Source organism: Palaemon carinicauda, chromosome 28, assembly GCF_036898095.1.
Source record: "Palaemon carinicauda isolate YSFRI2023 chromosome 28, ASM3689809v2, whole genome shotgun sequence".
In the NCBI taxonomy this organism is placed as follows: Eukaryota; Metazoa; Arthropoda; class Malacostraca; order Decapoda; family Palaemonidae; genus Palaemon; species Palaemon carinicauda.
This window is the reverse complement of record NC_090752.1, coordinates 1,965,157-1,987,249: the sequence shown is the minus strand read 5'-3', so window position 1 is coordinate 1,987,249 and position 22,093 is coordinate 1,965,157. Positions and strand designations below refer to the sequence as shown.

Sequence of the window (22,093 nt, the reverse complement as noted above, 5' to 3'; positions counted from 1 at the left end):
AACTTTAACAAAGCTGAAACCGCCGTTACAAGGCAGTTATAACTAACGGCGAAAGGTGTGCAAGCCCCACCTGCCTGTCAGTCAGCTGTACATTTGCTTCAAAAGGGAATCAGGATGACTTGCTTCTCTGCCCTGTAAGGGCTCTGTAGCACTACCTTAAGAGGACTATGTACTTCATTTCTGAGCATCAGTGACTTTATTAAGACTGGCAGAACTAAGGGAAAGATATCCAAGAGCACTGTTTTTGTTTTGGCTTGATGAAACCATCAAACGTGCCAATCCTTAAACCATGTTGATTGAAGGGCCATCATGGACAAGGACCCTTGATATCATGGGTATCGACTCTGCTTTATCTTTCAGGAGGAACCTCTCAGTGCAGCAGATCTTGAAGGCTGGAGTCATGAAACATTAGACAACCTTCATCTCCTACTCCTGACGGGAATTTACCCACAGATCCTTGATACCTTTGATTCTTTCGGTGGCTGTTCAACATGTTTAGCCAGCCTAGCTCCCTTGTTATAGAAGAATCATCTCGTTTGAGATAGCGGTTTCAACATAATGCTAGAATAAAAGATAGGATGACTGTCTTTCTACTCTTCTTTGTTCCTCGTTTTTTGGAGATGGAGTTATCATGGCTGTCATGAGCTCAATCAGATGTCAGATGCAGGTATGCTTCATGACCTAGCACCTTTCTTTTTTTATAAGATATGTTAAGAAGTAGAGAAGGTCCTTAACTTGAAAACATTCAGATACACAAGCAAAAATCCAGCTGAAAATAACAGATAAGATAAAGAAGTATTGTAATAAAACTATATTATATCATTTAAAACAGTAAGCAAAACAACATTTGTAAAAACCTGATATCTATTTCATATGAAACCTGACTATTTATTGACTTTTGTAGCTGGAAATCATAGGCATGGAATTCAGGTTAGGTCTACCCTAGGCCAAATTTCAAAAAAATTAGACATACAAACAGCTTCTTGGAACCAATTAAATTTTTTCAATATTAATCTTACCCGATGATCATGTAGCTGTCAACTCTGTTGCCCGACAGAAATCTAAGGTCGGGATACGCCAGCGATCGCTATACAGGTGGGGGTGTACACAACAGCGCCATCTGTCGAGTAGGTACTCAGGTACTTCTTGTCAACAAGAACTCAATTTTTCCTCTGTCGTGCCACCAGCAAGACCTACTTGGATACGCTGTTGTTTCTGGAGTTGTTTTTCACGATTTTGGTGATGTATTCGCTCTAGATTTTAGCCTTCGCTATTCAGGATCATTTATCATTAGCTTATCTAGCTTTTTGATTTATTTTGGATTAGTTGTTTACGAACTTTGCCAGTTTTTGGAATTCCCCCTTGACTACTTCTACAATTCAAGATGTCTGACTAGTCTCAAGTCCCTAAATACAGGCAGTGTAGCGTTAGGGCTTGTTCTAGGCGTCTTCCGAAGGCCTCTATTGATCCTCACACCGTTTGTTCCAATTGTAGGGGTAAATCCTGTCAATTGGAAGATCGATGTGAGGAATGCGCTGGGCTTTCGGAATTCGATTTTAACGAATTCCTTAAAAATGCACGTAGGCTAGAGAAGGATAGGATCAGGAGGAGTTCTTCTCGCTCTTTTGATTTTTCCTCTCCCCATGCCCCTCAACCTATTCCTTCCCCTGTAGTGGTGACTCCCGACCCTGCTACTAGTGCTCAACCCTCCATGGCGGATATGATGCGTGCCATTCAGGCTCTTGGTGACAGAGTGGAGTCATTAGCTAATGACCGTAATCAACTCTTGGCAGATGTCAAAGAGTTGAAAGCGCAAAGTGCAGTGGGATGTGTTGTGCGTGCAAGTGAAGTGAAAAGTGTCAGTGTCAGTGTTGCGCATGAGGGTACATCCGTTCGTGCCAGTCGTTCTCCCAGTCCGGGACCTCTTGCAAGCTCCCAAGCCCAGGGGAGAAGCAATGTCGAAGGACCAAAGGGTGCGGCAGGCCTTGATCAGCGTACGGATGTACCCTCAGTGGTTGCGGACGTATCTGCCAGAGATCGTCCCATCCACAAACAGACGAATGAGCCCTTACATTCCTCGTCTGTGGAAGAAGTTTCGAGGAAGAAACGTTGGACCAAGGTCTCGCGACCTCTCAAGCGTAAGGTCCCTTCCGAGCGAGTCCAACGGCCCAGGTGTAGCCACTGGGTCAGTTCGGACTCACCGCAGTCCTCCGAAGACTGCACACCTCCCAAGAGGGGTAGAGTGGTTCCGCACCAGGCAACTACTCCGTCTGTTGCCGCACCAACCACGGTTGATCCTAAGTGGTCCATGCTGCAGGCTATGCAGGCTCAGCTTGCTTCCTTTATGCAGGAGTATCATGCTGAGAAGGTTGACAATGCACCAGTTAACCTACAACCTGCCACGGTTGTGCGCTCAGCAGATACTGCGGCTGCCCGCTCCCACACTCCACCTCTGAGAGCTCCTCCACCGATGCGCAGTCCACCCTGCCAGACGCATGTTCTTGCTGCACCATCCGTTAACATGCGTGAGCTTCCGCATCAGCAGTGGGAAGGTGCTGTCGAGCTGCCGTGTTTTGACGCAGTGCGGCAGGCTCCGCAACCCATGCGGCATACTCCGCAACCCATGCGGCATGCTCCGCAACCCACGGCAGTCCCTCCCACGCATCAGCACTCTGCCTTTGTTGTTGCCAGCTCGCACACTGACCAGCAGCGGCATGATGTTGGATCCGCAGCAGCTACGCATGCACCCGTGCTGCCGGATTCAGCCGTTCAGCTTTCAGCTCCACCTTTGCCACCTCCTACTCAGCTTTCGGATGATGGAGTATCCGATGACGAAGCTGCGCATTTGGACGATCCGCACTCCGACTTAGAAGAACCCAGGTCTACGCCTCCCTCCTTAGACTTTCGGAAAGTCCTTGCCTCGTTCAGGGACTTGTATCCGGAGCAGTTTGTGTCTGCAACCCCTCGCTCTCCTCCCTCCGAGTTTGCTCTGGGCATGCAGTCAGCAGCTCCTGCCTTCACCAAACTGGTCCTAGCACGCTCATCCAAGAGAGCTTTGAGGGTTATGGGAGAGTGGTTGCAGTCCAAGAAGCAGCTGGGAAAGACTTCTTTCATCTTTCCGCCTACCAAGCTGGCTTCCAAATCTAGCGTCTGGTTTGCCACGGGAGAGGAACCCGGCTTGGGAGTTCCTGCCTCTGCCCAGGGCGACTTCTCAAGTCTGGTTGACTCTCCCCGCAGGCTGGCTATGAGACGATCTAAGATTTGCTGGTCCTTTTCTGACATGGATCATCTGTTGAAGGGAGTCTTTCGTGCTTTCGAGATCTTCAACTTCCTCGATTGGTGTTTGGGAGCGTTAAGCAGAAAGACTTCCCCTTCGGATAAGGACTCTGCCATGCTTATCATGTCTAGCATGGACAAAGCCATTCGGGATGGATCTGGTGAACTTGCGGCTTCGTATGTGTCGGGAGTGCTTAAGAAGAGAGAACATCTTTGCTCCTTCTTGTCGGCTGGGATCACTCCTTGCCAGAAGTCGGAGTTGTTGTTTGCTCCTCTTTCCAAGTGTCTCTTTCCGGAGGAGCTGATCAAGGGGATGGCTGCCTCTTTGATCCAGAAGGATACACATGACCTGGTGGCGTCCTCCGCACGTAAGGCTAAAGCTTTACCTTCCGTGCCTAGACCTAGAATGGACACACCAGCATCTAGGTTCATCCCGCCCTTTCGTGGCAGAACCTCCGGCAGAGGTGGTACCCATGCTGACAGTCACCGTGGCAAATCGAAGAAGGGTTCCAAGTCCTCAAAAGGCAGACTCTGACTGCCTTCCTCTCCAGACAGCAGTGGGAGCCAGGCTCAAGAACTTCTGGCAAGCCTGGGAGAACAGAGGTGCAGACGCTCAGTCTGTGAGGTTGCTAAGGGAGGGGTACAGGATTCCGTTCTGCCGCAGTCCCCCTCTAGCAACTTCTCCCATCAACCTCTCTCCCAACTACAAGGAGAAGGACAAGAGGCTAGCGTTGCAACAAGAGGTGTCGCTCTTGCTACAAAAGGGAGCGGTAGTCATAGTCCGGGACCATCAATCCACGGGCTTCTACAACCGTCTCTTCCTGGTAGCTAAGAAGACAGGAGGTTGGAGACCGGTGCTGGACGTCAGTGCTCTCAATGCTTTTGTCACCAAGCAGATGTTCACAATGGAGACGACGAAGTCGGTCCTAGCAGCGGTCAGAAAGGAAGACTGGATGGTCTCGTTAGACCTGAAAGACGCGTACTTTCATGTCCCCGTCCATCCAGACTCCCAACCTTTCCTAAGGTTCGTCTTTGGAAAGGTAGTGTACCAGTTCCAAGCCCTGTGCTTTGGCCTAAGCACGGCACCTCTTGTGTTTACCAAACTGATGAGGAATATTGCCAAATTCCTTCACTTGGCAGACATCAGAGCCTCCCTCTATTTGGACGACTGGCTTTTAAGAGCTCCGTCAAGTCGTCGCTGTCTGGAGAATCTCAGATGGACTATGGATCTGACCAAGGAATTGGGCCTCCTGGTCAATATAGAGATGTCCCAACTCGTCCCATCCCAAACCATTGTCTATCTCGGTATGGAGATTGAGTCGAGCTTTTCGGGCTTTTCCGTCGGCCCCAAGGATCAGTCAAGCCCTAGAATGCATCCAGAGCATGCTGGGAAGGAACCGATGTTCAGTCAGGCAGTGGATGAGCCTAACAGGGGCACTTTCATCGCTGGCCCAGTTCATCGAGTTAGGGAGACTCCACCTCCGCCCCCTTCAGTTTCATCTGGCTGCTCACTGGAAAAAGGACATGACGCTAGAGGCGATCTCAGTGCCTATTTCCGAAGAGATGAGGTCTACTCTGACGTGGTGGAAGGACAGCATTCTTCTCAAGGAAGGTCTACCGTTGGCTGTTCAGACCCCCGACCACCGTCTCTTCTCGGACGCATCGGACACGGGCTGGGGTGCGACACTGGACGGACAGGAATGCTCGGGCACGTGGAATCAGGAGCAGAGAACACTTCACATCAACTGCAAGGAGCTTTTGGCAGTTCATCTGGCCTTGATAAACTTCAAGTCCCTCCATCTAAGCAAGGTGATGGAGGTGAACTCCGACAACACCACAGTCTTGGCGTACATCTCCAAGCAAGGAGGGACTCATTCGAGGAAGTTGTTCGAGATTGCAAGGGACCTCCTCATTTGGTCAAAAAATCGAAAGATTTCGCTGGTAACGAGGTTCATTCAGGGCGACATGAATGTCATGGCAGATCGCCTCAGCCGGAAGGGTCAGGTCATCCCCACAGAGTGGACCCTTCACAAGAATGTTTGCAGCAGACTATGGGCCCTGTGGGGTCAGCCCACCATAGATCTATTCGCTACCTCGATGACCAAGAGGCTCCCGATGTATTGTTCTCCGATTCCAGACCCAGCAGCAGTTCACGTGGATGCCTTTCTTATGGATTGGTCCCATCTAGACCTGTATGCGTTCCCTCCGTTCAAGATCATCAACAGGGTACTCCAGAAGTTCGCCTCTCACAAAGGGACACGGTTGACGTTGGTTGCTCCCCTCTGGCCCACGAGAGAATGGTTCACCGAGGTACTGCAATGGCTAGTGGACGTTCCCAGGACTCTTCCTCTAAGAGTGGACCTTCTGCGTCAGCCTCACATAAAGAAGGTACACCCAAGCCTCCACGCTCTTCGTCTGACTGCCTTCAGACTATCGAAAGACTCTCAAGAGCTAGAGGCTTTTCGAAGGAGGCAGCCAGAGCGATTGCCAGAGCTAGGAGGACATCCACTCTCAGAGTCTATCAGTCAAAATGGGAAGTCTTCCGAAGCTGGTGCAAGGCGAATGCAGTTTCCTCAACCAGTACCTCTGTAACACAGATAGCTGACTTCCTTTTACATCTAAGGAATGTAAGATCCCTATCAGCTCCTACGATCAAAGGCTACAGAAGCATGTTGGCAGCGGTTTTCAGCCACAGAGGCTTAGATCTTTCCACCAACAAAGATCTACAGGACCTCCTTAGGTCTTTTGAGACCTCTAAGGAACGTCGGTTGTCCACACCGGGCTGGAACCTAGACGTGGTTTTAAGGTTCCTGATGTCAGCAAGGTTCGAACCGCTTCAATCAGCCTCTTTTAAGGATCTCACATTAAAGACTCTTTTCCTTGTTTGCTTGGCCACAGCTAAAAGAGTCAGTGAGATTCACGCCTTCAGCAGGAACATAGGTTTTACATCTGAAACGGCTACATGTTCCTTGCAGCTTGGTTTTTTAGCTAAAAACGAGCTTCCTTCTCGTCCTTGGCCCAAGTCGTTCGAGATCCCAAGCCTGTCCAACTTGGTGGGGAACGAACTAGAGAGAGTACTTTGCCCAGTAAGAGCTCTTAAGTACTATTTAAGACGTACGAAGCCTTTACGAGGACAATCAGAAGCTTTATGGTGTTCTGTCAAGAAACCTGCTTTACCGATGTCCAAGAACACTGTTTCTTATTACATCAGGCTTTTGATTAGAGAGGCCCATTCTCATCTGAAGGAAGAAGACCTTGCTTTGCTGAAGGTAAGGACACATGAAGTCAGGGCTGTCGCGACTTCAGTGGCCTTCAAACAGAACCGCTCTCTGCAGAGTGTTATGGATGCAACCTATTGGAGAAGCAAGTCAGTGTTCGCATCATTTTACCTCAAAGATGTCCAGTCTCTTTACGAGAACTGCTACACCCTGGGACCATTCGTAGCTGCGAGTGCAGTAGTAGGTGAGGGCTCAGCCACTACTTTCCCATAATCCCATAACCTTTTTTAATCTTTCTCTTGAATGCTTTTTATTGTTGTTTTTGGGTTGTACGGAAGGCTAAGAAGCCTTCCGCATCCTGGTTGATTTGGCGGGTGGTCAAATTCTTTCTTGAGAAGCGCCTAGATTAGAGGTTGTGATGAGGTCCTTTAGTATGGGTTGCAGCCCTTCATACTTCAGCACCTAGGAGTCGCTCAGCATCCTAAGAGGATCGCTAGGCTCAGTAAGGAAGACGTACTTAAAAAAGGCAGAGTAATGGTTCAAGTCGACTTCCTTACCAGGTACTTATTTATTTTATGTTTGTTATTTTGAATAACTGCTAAAATGAAATACGGGATACTTAGCTTCTATGTTAACATGTATGCTGGTCTCCACCCACCCCCCTGGGTGTGAATCAGCTACATGATCATCGGGTAAGATTAATATTGAAAAATGTTATTTTCCTTAGTAAAATAAATTTTTGAATATACTTACTCGATGATCATGAATTTAAGGACCCTCCCTTCCTCCCCATAGAGAACCAGTGGACCGAGGAGAAAATTGAGTTCTTGTTGACAAGAAGTACCTGAGTACCTACTCGACAGATGGCGCTGTTGTGTACACCCCCACCTGTATAGCGATCGCTGGCGTATCCCGACCTTAGATTTCTGTCGGGCAACAGAGTTGACAGCTACATGATCATCGGGTAAGTATATTCAAAAATTTATTTTACTAAGGAAAATAACATTTTAAGTTGAAAACATCTGTATCTCCTGCATCCTTCCAGAACTTGTAGATCCGTATATATTCAGTCAACATATCTCATACAAAGATAATAATTCTCCTGTGACAGATTACAATTTCCTCTGGGTGTGGAACTCGCCTAATGCATGGGATATCTCTACATCCAGACTTTTGGGAGGTTGGTAGGATTGATCACCTTCGCCCTTGTACAGGACCAGGTGCTCTGACATTTCCTGGGAACTTAAACAGGGGGGATTTTGGTTCTTAACCCTTTTACCCCCAAAGGACGTACAGTACTGGTACGTTTCACAAAACACATCCCTTTACCCCCATGGACGTACTGGTACGTCCTTGCAAAAAAGCTGCTATTTACAATATTTTTTTAATTTTTTTGATAATTTTCTGAGAAATTTCAGGCATTTTCCAAGAGAATGAGACCAACCTGACCTCTCTATGACAAAAATTAAGGCTGTCAGAGCAATTTTAAAAATATATGCTGCAAAATGTGCTTGAATAAAAAATAACCCCTAGGGGTTAAAGGTTGGAAAGTACCAAATAGCCTGGGGGTAAAAGGGTTATGGACTTTCTCCTTCCTAAAGATGAGTTACCTATCAAAAGACAATGGTTTGCATTAGTGTATGAACAAATTATAAGTTTTAAAGGCAATTTATAAGTGTCAAAAGTGAGCGTCTGTCTGACAGATGGGTTGTTATATCTACCTTGTTAGATTTTTAATGGTTGTAACAGCTTTGCTGAAGCCATAACCCTTATTGACCCAAATTTGTATAGTTAGAAAAAATACTAAAGACTAAAATGTGTGATTTTAACTGTTTGCCAAACATGTTCTCATTGTATCTAAGATTTCTGTTAGAAAAAAATACAAAAGACTAAAAATTTGTGATTTTGACTATTTTGCCAAACTTGTTCTCATTATATCTAAGATTTCTGTTTTCCATTTTTCAGATCCCCTTTCCATGCCGCCTTCAAAGGCCATCGAAGCCATAGGAAACAGCTTACAGAAAGCCTACGAGCGATGGCAACCCAGGGCTCGTTACAAACAGTCTTTGGACCCTACCGTGGAGGAAGTGAAGAAGTTGTGTATGTCTCTGCGAAGAAATGCGAAAGAAGAACGGGTACTGTTTCATTATAATGGACATGGAGTTCCAAAACCTACAGCTAACGGTGAAATTTGGGTATTCAACAAAGTAAGTATAAGCGTTAGTAATTTATTCTGTGAAAGATAATTCTCACTTATTTTCAGATGGATATGTATTCTGATATTTTTGCTATCCTGAACAAATCATCATCTTTATCTCCTCCTACGCCTAATGACGCAAAGGCCATGATTAGATTTCGCCAGTTGTCTCTATCTTGAGCTTTTAAATCTATACTTCTTCATTCATCATCTCCTACTTCACGCTTCAGAGTCCTCAGCCATGTAGGCCTGGGTCTTCCAATACTTCTAGTGCCTTGTGGAGCCCAGTTGAATGTTTGGTGGATTAATTGATTATGAAATAAACTATTTGAGATGAAACTAAACCACCATCAAGATATCACAGATATCAAGACTTTAATATGTTCAATGCATCCTTAGTGTTTTGAAAGACTATCCTGTGTAGCTTCGTTGTTAGTCTTTTCCTGTGTTCCTAACAAATGGAAAGATGCGGTTCATGATTTTTTTCCTTAACTTTGAGTCAAGTTTGTTTATTTTAACTCATAATATCTAGGCAACATATGTTAATGTTCAAGTGTGTTTTTGGGGTCCTGGATTTGGAGATCAGTATTATTATATTGATCTGATTCTGTACCATACATTTACTGGTAATTAATTGAAATTTCAAAGATGGTTAAGCAGAAATCCAGTTATTCCTTCTCAACTGGTAATTACCCTGGTGTAATCTACTTATTACCTCTGCCAAAGAAGTTGAGATGAGGTTATGGTTCTGCCCCTGTTTCTCTTAATTTGTTTGTGAACACCTTCTTGGCCACAATTTTACTCATAGAGTAGTGAAACTTTCGGGGATTAATTGTAATGTTGAAACATGGAAGTGATTCAATTTTGAAAGTCTTAGATCAAGGTGAACCAAATTAACCCTAACCTTAACTCCAAGTTCACACATGGTTGTCACTCAGACTTCAAATATGCCTACGGTCTTATTTGATTCGGGAAAGGCAAACTGGTTTTGAGAATTAAGTTAACGTGGCGTAAGTCTGCACTCTCAGAATGCTTTTCTAGTTCAAGACTATGACATTATAGGAAAAGTTGTAAAACTGTTGGTCTTATTGGTATTGTATAGTTTTCATTGACTCTTTCCATATATGTTGAAAGAAGTACCTGATCTTGTGCATTCTTCCACAGGTTTGTCTTGTTAGATCATTGGGGTCAGGAAACCTACAGATAATTGTAGGCTATTTGTAGACTAGACTTGATACCTTTATGATAAGAGTGTTATGAAGAATCATTTCACCTTGTCAACGGACTCCTTTCCTTTAGTTATTTATGAATTGGCATTTTGTTTCTTCCTTCAATCACCCATGGTTTACTTTACAACATTGCCGTGTCTCTCATTCCAGGAATTCTCGCTGCTTGTATGAACATATTTCTATTATGATTCCACTGCTTCAGGCTCTCCATGCCCTCTTGAGTCTTCAATGGGGTAATGTCTCTTCTCTTTAATCATATTATGGATATTCCCTGAGAATTTAATATCATGAAAGCCTGGATGATGGATTCAGTATGACCTTGAAAAAAAATCGATGACACTACATCAAAAACCTACTCATCCTGAATCGCGCTGGGAATTCATGCTAAAAGAGTGTCAAATCCCTTATCTGTAGATTTTTTGTTTCCATTATCAGTCCTTTATGTGGCCTTGTATAAGACAAGAGAATGGATAAATTCAAGGAAATATCCATTCAATGTTTGAAGAAATTAAAATTGTTTACTATTTGAGGAAGGACATTACCATTCCATCTCGCTACCCTTCCAAACAGTGCTATAAAAGACTTTCCATAACCATCTTTGTAGGTATTGGATTTTTTAAACAAATGGTGTTCTCTTTGGGAACAGAAAAAAATCTCTACTGCTTACAGGACTCCAATTGCCATGTTAATAGCACTGTACTACCTGTTATTCATTTTCTAATCTCTTTCAGTTTATTGTTGTGTTGTTAACAAATAATATCAAAGATTGTTGAGCAGCAAAGAAAAGTTTACACATCTGTTGCTCTTGAGTGGAAGGTAGTCATTCAGTTTGTGAATGAAAGCATTCTACCATCAGATAAAGGGTCATACAGTAACCACTATATCAGAAAATGCGGTCCTCGGTCACATTTACATCGCAACTTAACAATGCAAATTATCCTCGTAGCTTTCTTCTTTATTGGTCACCATGTGGCACTCTCATCAGGTACAGCTGCTGATAAGTTTGGAGTGGAACCATATAACTAGTTTTCCTGAAGACTGTTCCCCATTTAAAGCACTCCTTAATGGATGTCATTACAATATCAACAAAAGGTTGCTTAGACGTTTCTTTACTTAAAAAAAACAGATGCTCTTTCATTCCTATGAGTTCAATCTTAGGTCAGTGGTCTGGTTAAGCTATTTTTTTATTTAAAAGTTGTTATGATGTATGACTTGTGAGGAATCTTCCGTCTCCCCAGAGTATTACCAGTAACAGTAGAACTTGGGCTATCTCTTGATGAACATTCAAGGCAAACGTATGAGACTTCGATATTCCTAGTTTCCTCATATATTCCCTCGTGAATCATTCAATAAAACTCTGTTGTAATATTTCAGTGAAATAATGTATCTCGGTATTTGTGTCTGCTTGACTCCAATTTAGTCATAGCCTCTCTACCATAGCCTTCCACTGTCTTGGATTAGAGTTCTCTTGCTTGGGGGTAGCCTACACTCGGACATGCTGTTCTATCTTTTTTCTTTTCCTCGTGTGTTTTTTTTTAACTGTGATTTACAAGTGAATGATCTAATTTAATGTTACTGTTTTTTAAATATTTTATTGTTTATTCTTCTCGTAGTTTATTTATTTCCTTTTGCCACTGGGTTATATTTCCCTGTTGAAGCCCTTGTGCTTATAGTATCTTGCTTTTCCAACTAGGGTTATAGCTTAGCTTGTAATAATAATATCAAATAAACCAAAAATTTTAAGTTAAAAGATACCATTGCTATGTTTGGCACTGTTCCCAACAGATGATTATCAGGAAGGAAAAAAGTTTTGTTCAAAAGGTGCTCTGAGAAGATATGATGCTTCCAAGCACTGCTTTTATTTAGGTACATTGTTCAGGAAATATGGACCATTAATAGTTAGTATTTTACTTTCACAATCTGCCAGCCATTCACATTAACCCTTTTACCCTCAGGCTATTTGGAAATTTCCAACCCTTAACCCCCAGGGGTTATTTTTTTTTCAAGCACATTTTGCAGTATATTTTTTTCAAATTGCTCTAACAGCCTTAATTTTCGTCTTAGAGAGGTCAGGTTGGTCTCATTCTCTTGGAAAATGCCTGAAGTTTCTCAAAAAATTATCAAAAATATGTTAAAAAAAATTTAAATAGCAGTTTTTTGCAAGGGTGTACCGGTACGTCCAAGGGGGTAAAGGGATGAGTTTTGTGAGATGTACCAGTACGTCCTTTGGGGGTAAAAGGGTTAACCCTTTTACCCCCAAAGGACGTACTGGTACGTTTCACAAAAGCCATCCCTCTACCCCCATGGACGTACTGGTACGTCCTTGCAAAAAAATGCTATAAAAATTTGTTTTTCATATTTTTTTATAATTTTTTGAGAAAATTCAGGCATTTTCCAAGAGAATGAGACCAACATGACCTCTCTATGACAAATTAAGGCTGTTGGAGCAATTTAAAAAAATATACTGCAAAATGTTCTGGGGAAAAAATAACCCCCGGGGGGTAAGGGTTGGAAATTTCCAAATACCCCGGGGGTGAAAGGGTTAAGTGTGTAGATTAGATTATGAATATAGCTAGCATCTGTTGTTGCCTTTTTCTAGAACTGTATTAAAGGCTATTCATTCACTCATCTTGTGCCTCACACATCATAGTGCATTCCAGTGATGTGAAATCTTTTATGCAAACAAATATTATAATTACATAATTGTTTTGAAATTTACAAAGTTTTTTTTTCTATTTCAGAGTTTCACTCAGTACATCCCTCTGTCCATATATGAACTGCAAGCGTGGATGGGAGCGCCATCTATTTACGTCTACGATTGTTCAAATGCAGCTATAATAGTAAAGCTATTTGAGCAGTTTGCCGAGCAACATGAAGAAGAGATGAAAGTAAGTTTGATTTTCCTGTAGTTTTACTTATACAGTACATACATACATACATATACCAAGGCACTTCCCCCAATTTTGGGGGGTAGCCGACATCAACAAATGAAACGAAAACAAAAAGGGGACCTCTACTCTCTACGTTCCTCCAGCCTAACAAGGGACTCAACCGAGTTCAGCTGGTACTGCTAGGGTGCCACAGCCCACCCTCCCACATTTTCCACCACAGATGAAGCTTCATACTGCTGAATCCCCTACTGCTATTAAATTGAATCTACTTATGTTCTAGATTAGTCCTTTGTTGTTGCTATGCTTTGGGAATCCTTTTGATTCTGTCAGCACTAGTAAATTGAATGTATTGTACAGTAGTATACAAGAAATTCCAGTCCATATTCCCTTACTAAAGGAAAGATTTTGATACTTTTGTGATTGAATTTGAGAAAACAATTGGTATATTTTTTTTATTAGCACTACTTGGTCTATTTGAAACATGGATGCTGTCTTTGTATATATATATAAAACACTAAATATTTAAATTCTTATAAACAATGCAGTTGATTGATACTGCTTGGTCCATTTGAAACAGATGCTATCTTTGTATGTATACATAAAGCATAATTAATATTAAATTCTTTTAACGCAGTTGAAAGGCAGCAGTGGAAGCAACAGTCCAGTGCCAGCCACCTTCAGGCAGTGCATTCAGCTCGGAGCCTGCGGGGCAAAGGAAGTCCTTCCGATGAACCCCGATTTACCTGCGGATGTTTTCACGGCTTGCCTGACCACGCCGATCAACATGGCTGTCAGATGGTATCTCCTTCAGAACAAAGGCAAACTACTAAATGGACTTACTTTGGATATAGTTGATAAGTAAGGAGAATTTTTTGTGTTTGTAAATTCATTGTGAGAGAGAGAGGTTTTTTAACCCTTTTACCCCCAAGCTATTTGGAACTTTCCAACCCTTTGCCCCCAGGCATTTTCTTTTTCAAACTTATTTTGCAATATATTGTTTTTAAATTGCTCTAACAGCCTTAATTTTTGTCATAGAGAGGTTAGGTTGGTCTTATTATTTTGGAAAATGCCTGAAGTTTCTCATAAAGTTATCAAAATTATGCTAAAAATGTAAATAGCAGTTTTTTTGTAACGACGTACCGGTACGTCCATGGGGGTAAAGGGATGAGTTTTGTGAAACGTACCAATACGTCCATTGGGGTAAAAGGGTTAGTAGCTAAACCATACTGTAGATGTTTACTCTAAAGGCATATATATTCGGGTGCTTTGATGAAAGACCGCAGTCTTGCAGAAGTTGAGTCAAGCAGAGGCAACTGTCATCGGTATTTTGATCGCTTAGGATGCATGTTGGGAGGTTCCTACACAGCATTGATTAAAAACATTATTGAAATGCAGAATAATGTCTTAGAAAAGTTGATCATCCAGGACCCACTTGGGAGAATATCCTTGCCCTAGAAGTAGCAGGGACATTTCAGAATAGTACCAAATTATTCTAGGCCTTAGAGAGGGAAATCGAAGCTACAATTCTGTGCACTTGTGAGACAACCTAGGCATTCAAGACCTGTGTAGGAAGACTGAAACCTTAGCTAATTTTCCTTTTCAAATGAGATAAAGATATTGCTAATTTTCTGAACATCCCTGACAATTCTTATACCAGCGAAATATAAGCAGTGATATACAGTAATACCTTGGTTTACGAGTAACTGAATATGAGTAAATACAAGTTCTAATTGGTTTTCTAGTATTTCTTCATGTCCTTCTTTTATATTGCGAAGAATTTGTAAATATCAGATTATTAAACCAACTGTATTATGAAATAGGGAACTGATGTTACAAAGTTTTCCTAGAACATTTGAAGTTATAAATTCCACGGTTGTTGATTCCTAGGTTCTATATCTGTGGAGAAAAATAATAAAATTGTGATGTTTATTTTAAACTATAGTAGTGTACTGACATTTCTAGGATTCCGGGCCAGCTCAACGACCGGAGAACAATGCTCGGTGAGCTGAACTGGATCTTTACAGCAATCACGGATACGATAGCATGGAATACTCTGCCAAGAGGTAAGGAGGAGTTATCTTTATGAATTTTTATACAAACACTGAAAATGCATTTTCTGAGAGACTAGTGGAAAGTTTTTCCTGCATGGAGGATCATGGCTTTCGTGTATTTACTATATTTAGATAATTTTCACCAATGACAAGGTTTACAGAAAGTTTATGTGAATCTCTAGAAATTATAATTTTAGAATTCTTATTACTTTATGGTTATTGTTTATTCTTAATGGGGTCTTTCAAAGTAATTGGTGTTACAGCAGTATCAGTTATATCACCTTCATTTCCTTATTTATATTGCTGTTAGATAAGAGAAGCCTTGTCTTGCCAGATTTATTTTTTTCCTGTTGAGCATAAACTGTTAATTGTAGTGGTGATGCACCATAACAATGTTTTTGACTTTGATAAATATAATTACTACTTGGGAAGTCTTCCAAATCAGGTCGTCACTAACTATTAGTTTCGCTACATATACTAACTTGATATGGGTCATCTTATTCAGTTTGCAAACTACGTTCCAATGGGATTGTTTTGTTCAACGCTTTTGAGTGCCATTGAACGTATTCTACGTCTGGATATTTTTACTACCTTCGATGCCATTGGGCGTATTTTACATCTAATTATTACCAGATTTTCTCTCATCATTTGCGCATAGGAAAATTTTACAAAATAAGTAAATTTATATATCAGTGAAATTAATTTTATTCATTTACGCATTATTAAAAGTAAGTCCCATCTCTAATAGTTTTTATGCTAAGATCAGTTAAGTAAATTGGCCCTGTAAAGGACTTGGGGCCTGAGGGCCTAATTTTTTCATAATTGTTGTGCACTCAAAGTGTTAATGCCAAAACAACAAAGCTTTTCTCCAGGCTGTAAGTGACCAAAAGTGCTATGCACAGTATATCTGTGAAACTGTTTCCAGAATTAGGATGTGTGTCCAGTTTATGAATTTGAATAATAAGAAATAATCTATTGGTTATTCATTCAAGTGCATGCCATGAAATTTCTTTTGTAGAGTTTGCTTTGTAAAAAAAAATTGTATGAAAAAATAATTGCTGTATTTTTATAAAAATAAACAATAAGGAATTGTATTACAAATTATTATACTGTATAAATATAACTCACAGAAAATAGTTAAACTTCTTTCTTCAAATTCTTGAAAAATACTGATCAAAGAAATTGTAAATGTGTAATTGTAATGAATTATTGTTTTTTTTAAATTTTATAAATAATATTAATAGTATCTTATATTTCAAAGTAACTGTAATTATAATCATTTACTGTAGAGGAAACTGGATCAGCTTCTGATATGGTGAGTCTTCTCTTTCAGATCTCTTTCAAAAGTTATTTCGACAAGATCTTCTAGTCGCCAGCCTGTTCCGCAACTTTTTGTTAGCGCAGCGTATCATGAGGTCTTACGACTGTACTCCCGTGTCATCTCCGGAATTACCTCAGACCCACCAGGTGAATTTTTCTGTCGGTTTCTGTTTTGTATTGGTGCTAATGATAATTTTTTTTTCAAGTATTTTTATAGCGCTCTGGGGACAGAAGATCCTCAGGTTGCAAACATTCGATTTACAAATTTTCAGAGATACAAACTCAAATCCAACAGAAATTAACAAAGATTAGAAAAAGAAACATTAACCCTTTTACCCCCAAAGGACATACTGGTACGTTTCACAAAACTCATCCCTTTACCCTCATGGACGTACCGGTACGTCCTTGCAAAAAACTGCTATTTACATTTTGTTTCATAATTTTGATAACTTTTTGAGAAACTTCAGGCATTTTCCAAGAGAATGAGACCAACCTGACCTCTCTATGATGAAAATTAAGGCTGTTAGAGCCATTTTAAAAAAATATACTGCAAAATGTGCTTGAAAAAAAATAACCCCTGGGGGTTAAGGGCTGGAAAGTTCCAAATAGCCTGGGGGTAGAAGGGTTAATAAAACAATATTTTCTGGGCTCAACCTGTGTCGCTCTGTGAAACCCTAGAAATCCCAAACAGACAAATATAATATTCAACTTGGGAGCAGGGATCTCCAAAAGGCCTGACATCTTTAAAAACACAAAATAACACAGAGCTACGAAAAACACGTCCGAACGTTCTCAGGTGATAACAAGAAATGATGGGAGAAGGATATGTAGTGGTGGTGTGGGGGGGAGGGGGGCAGTAGCTGTAGTGAACGACACCTCGTAGTAACGGGGGATTTTGAGGAGGGAGAAGTCTAATTGGAAAGGGCCCTCTGGTAGTGGTATCACTCGCCCCAGTTTTAATACCGACACCCTTTAGGGGTGAGCGAGCTGGGTATATTCCTGGCATTCAATGCAACTTTTTTCTCTGGTATATTTAGCATTATTTATACCTTTGAAATGGTGCTTTAAGGAGAATTTCACTGGGCGACACAGGTTCCTCGCCCAGAAATAGATTTTTTCTTTGTCAAAATCCCTTTATTATATCATTTAATAAAGTAAGCAAATCAACATTTGTAATAACATGATATCTATTTCATATGAAACCTGACTATTTGTTGACTTCTTTAGCTGGGAATCATAGGCATAGAATTCAGGGTAGGCCTACCATAAGCCAAAATTTAACAAAGTTTGACTTGTGAACAATTCAAAAACAGCTTCTTGGAATATATTAAGTTTGTAAGTTGAGGATCTTTTGTATTTGTAAGATGCTGGCTTAATAGTTATAGAATATTATATTCATAAAGTTTTTCTTTTATATTTTTCTTTTTATAATGTGCATGTGTTCTTTCGGGCAATCAGAAGGCAGTGACACTGTCTGGCAAGATTCCATTGAGCAGTATGTTTTATTATTTTGTCTAAAGAGTAAAAAACAAAGTGAACATATTTAGATGAGCTAAAATTAATGTATATGACAATAAAGAAATTAATAATTAGACATCAAGAAGTAAAGTTTTAAGACTAAGAATTGGGAGGCCAAAAATCTTACAAGAGATGAGTTGCCAGTTTTTCTTTTTGCTCTAAATTTCTAGCACATTTAATGAGCAAGGCTTAACCTTTAGTTTAGTTTGAACATCTCTGTGTTTGATTTGCTGGTCTTAAATATGTAGCAAAACTTAATTTTTTCATCTGCATACTGAATTTTGTTTGCATAATCATTTAGTGAGTACAAAAGAAAAATCATTATGAAAAAGATATTTTGTGTTAAATTTTAAGAGTAAGTCCAATGTAACTTGGGTGCTTAAAACAGAGTTTCTGTACATTTAGAGATGTGTATTGATTCTCTAAACTCATTGTCTTGCATTTGTGTTGTTTTATTAGCATATTTGCATGCAATTATGTGTGATCAGCCGAAAGAGTGGATGCAGGCTACATGTGTTAGCTCGGAAGTCTGAATGGGCTTGCTTACTTACTTTAAGGGCTGCTTTTCTGGTCTTATACAGCATGGGAACTCTACTCTCTACAGGACCTCCACAGTCATTTTATCATGTTCGTTCAAAAGCATTCAACATTTCACACTGCATGTTGCTCGTTTTATTGTCAGATCCATATTATCGAAGCACTTTGAGAACAAGAAAGTCTCCAGTTTCTTTTTGAAAGCCTTATTATCTTCAGTCTTTTGAATGTCTTGTGGGAGCTTATTTTCTAGTCTCGGGGCGCATATTAAAAGGCTCCAAAAACCAGATCATTGGTCAAATCAGATAGTTTGTGTTATTCAAAAATAACAGAAGGTGGAAATTGCTTTTAATAACACTCAAACTGCCTATGGTATTTTGTAAATAGTAATCTCTACTATTGAAGCCTTGAGTATCCGAGTAGCATCTTCATCATCATCATCTCCTCCTACGCCTATTGACGCAAAGGGCCTCGGTTAGATTTTGCCAGTCGCCTCTATCTTGAGCTTTTAATTGAATACTTCTTCGCTCATCATTTACTTCACGCTTCATAGTCCTCAGCTATGTAGGAGTGAGTCTTCTAACTCTTTTAGTACTCATATCATAATTTTTCTGTCCACACTGAATTTGTATTGGGCAATGCAACTCATTAGTCATTAGTTGCCTTATCTGTCAAAGTTAATCTCCTGTCGTATTCGTGAACAACTTTAAACAAATGTCCCCAACTATACTAATAGCTGCTGGGTGATCTACATTGATCTGGTCATGCTATTGTTGCCGTGTGACTTTTACAAGTCGACAAGCCTCCAGAATAACTTTACCATTTACATCTACTGTAGTGCATCTTTCATGCGTAGTCTTCTTCATTTATATTGCTTAGTTTTTACGTTAGCTCATTAGAAGTGTTGAAGTCAACTCATTATGTGATGTAGTACTTTCATCTTATATTATTTTTCCTCATTTTGCTTACTGCAAGTCTACAAATAGTATAGTACTTGTTTCAGTTTTTAGTGTTAGACTGTTGGTTCTGTATATAATTTTTATCAATGCTTTGGTATTCTCTTTGCATTTTGATTTGGTTAGTATTCACTTCTTTGTATTCAAAAGATTATTTTTTTCTCAATTTTACATTAGAATTTCTCTGATCATATATCCAAGGGATAAACACTTTGCTGTGCTCTCTCTTGTTCAAACCAGGTTTTATTTGTTTGCTAAGGACAATTTTTTCTTATGTCCATCCATATCCATATACCAAGGCACTTCCCCCAATTTTTGGGGGTAGCCGACATCAAGAAGAAACAAAACAAAAAAGGGGACCCCTACTCTCTACGTTCCTCCAGCCTAACCAGGGACTCAGCTGAGTTCAGCTGGTACTGCTAGGGTGCCACAGCCCAACCTCCCACATTTTCCACCACAGATGAAGCTTCATACTCCTGAGTCCCCTACTGCTGCTACCTCCGCGGTCATCTAAGGCACCGCAGGAAGCAGCAGGGCCTACCAGAACTGCGTCACAATCGCTCGCCATTCATTCCTATTTCTAGCACGCTCTCTTGCCTCTCTCACATCTATCCTCCTATCACCCAGAGCTTTCTTCACACCATCCATCCACCCAAACCTTGGCCTTCCTCTTGTACTTCTCCCATCAACTCTTGCATTCATCACCTTCTTTAGCAGACAGCCACTTTCCATTCTCTTATGTACCAACAAATAAGTGAGGTTTGCTTGACAAATCTTTTCATTCCTTCAAGTTGGGGAATGATCTTCCTAATCGGGTAGTTGAATCAGTAGAACTTTAAAAGTTCAAAGTTGCAGCAAATGTTTTTATGTTGAATAAGCTGACATAAGTCTTATTATAGTTTATTTATGATAGATCTTTTTTGAAGTAGTTACTGTTTTTAGAATGATTTATTGTTAGTTTTCATTTATTTATTTCCTTATTTTCTTTCCTCACTGGGCTATTTTTCCCTGTTGGAGCCCTTGGGCTTATAGCATCTTGCTTTTCCGAGGGTTGTAGCTTGGCTAGTAATAATAATAATAATAATGTCATCATTTTAAAACAGTGGGAGAGGATTACACGGCGTGCGTAGACCTTATGAATGACTAACATCAAAGATTCTGGCTGAATTTTCTCTTTATTTTTCTACAGTTGAGGGTTCTCTTCTGTTTAAAAAAACAGAAGAGAATGTCATTTTATGTGTTTGTCTTCTGATTAGAATAGTCTATTGTGTCCAAAGTCAGTAAGATAACAGTCAATAACTCAGTGTTTCAACCCTGGGAAGAGATATCCTGTCCTTTCCCACCTCCTACAGGAATGTGATCATCAACTTTTTAACCTACCACTTAACTTCTCCCAACTAGTAATCCTAGGAATGCTCTTGCTGTAATTATCTCTGTTCTATGGGAGAGTTGAATAGATACAGATGTGTCCACTATAATCTGCGATTATTGGGAATGTTATCCCAAAAGAAGTTAGTGTGAGTTCTTTTAAAAATGGGAGAAGGGAGCATTTCCTTTTTGATCCGTGGCACATATAGTAGTTTTCTGTCTGAAGGTCAGTCCCTTTCTAGGCCTTTTGATATCCTCCTTGCTTTGAGTAGGCCTATCCCTCTATCAGTAGGCTTGTCTTTTGATTTTTGTAACTAAAATCCAGATATTAAGACTCTCCCTTACAATATGGTAACCTGTACTTTGTAGTGTTAGTTCCTTACAAGTGTACATCCACATGTCTAAAGCAAGTTGCAATCGAGTCCATGTTACAAGAATACCATATCCCTCTGGCAAAGACAAGTGACTAAAAGGGTATACATTGGCCCTTCATAACTGGAACTACTCTAACTTGAGATATCCTGACAAGGTCTAGGTCTTTTTCACATTTTTAGCATTAAGTTATACAATTGGAAGCTATTCACATGGCAAAAACTTGTAGATAGCAGTTCAGTTTTGTCCAATAATTTTATCCACAAGAGCCCTGACTCACTGGCCTATAGACATCCATTGAGGTCCTTTGATCTCATCTGGTTCAAATGTTAAAGGATGAACTTGGAGTTATTTGATGATTCCACTTATTTTTAAAATTTCTATTTGATAATTCCACTTCTTGTTAATCTGTCTGTTTGATGATTCCACTTCTCGTTAATCTGTCTATATATGTATGGCACCTTAAAGGGGTTCAGGAAGCCCCATCGCCATTCTGAGGTGAGTCCTTGAACCTGGTTAGGTTCCAACCAAATACTAATTAAAACTTCTTTCAAACTTCCTGACTCTTGTCCCTCATATTCTCTAAAATATCAGGTTCAAATTTACTTAACACACAGAAATATTTACAGAAAAATATCGGCTATGAAAAACCATGAGATACATACAGATATTTAGTTTATTTTTTTTAGTTTAGAGAATGATTTGTTTATTTTTTTTTAATTTATTTATTTATTTATTTATTTTTTTTTATGGGATATTCTTCAACTTTTATGTGCAGGTTATTTGGGATGTGGTGATAAAGGATAATTGGTAACTTTTATTTATTGTCAATTTAAATTGGATTTTTCAGGTCCACGAAAATGAAGAAGGTGACGGAGGGGAGGAGTGCGAGAGAGAGAGAGAGAGAGAAACTTGTTTATAATATAGGGGAGATTCTTTAGTTCGTTATGAATTACAGTATTGATTTTTAGACTCAAAGATGACTATTTTTAACAAAATGAATTAGAATCTGAAAAAACTTATATGCCTTCAGAAACGCACTATTTAAAGAGGAGTCTGTACTATAGATTTACATGTAATTTATGTATAAATCTGTGATGTACTGCGGGAACAATAGGTGAGGAATTACCATAATAGAAATTCGCTAAAAGTACCCAAGACTG

General features: G+C 40.2%; 1 protein-coding gene across 1 annotated transcript in view; it reads left to right on the top strand.

Annotated features, from left to right (window-relative positions):
* Positions 1–22,093, top strand: part of raptor (regulatory associated protein of MTOR complex 1) — a 69,163-nt gene that overhangs the window by 7,024 nt on the left and 40,046 nt on the right. Inside the window, exons 3-7 of the mRNA XM_068351721.1 lie at positions 8,460–8,701; positions 12,662–12,808; positions 13,446–13,669; positions 14,774–14,874; positions 16,196–16,329. Coding sequence (XP_068207822.1) covers positions 8,460–8,701; positions 12,662–12,808; positions 13,446–13,669; positions 14,774–14,874; positions 16,196–16,329 — 848 coding nt within the window. The remainder of the gene's footprint in view (positions 1–8,459; positions 8,702–12,661; positions 12,809–13,445; positions 13,670–14,773; positions 14,875–16,195; positions 16,330–22,093) is intronic.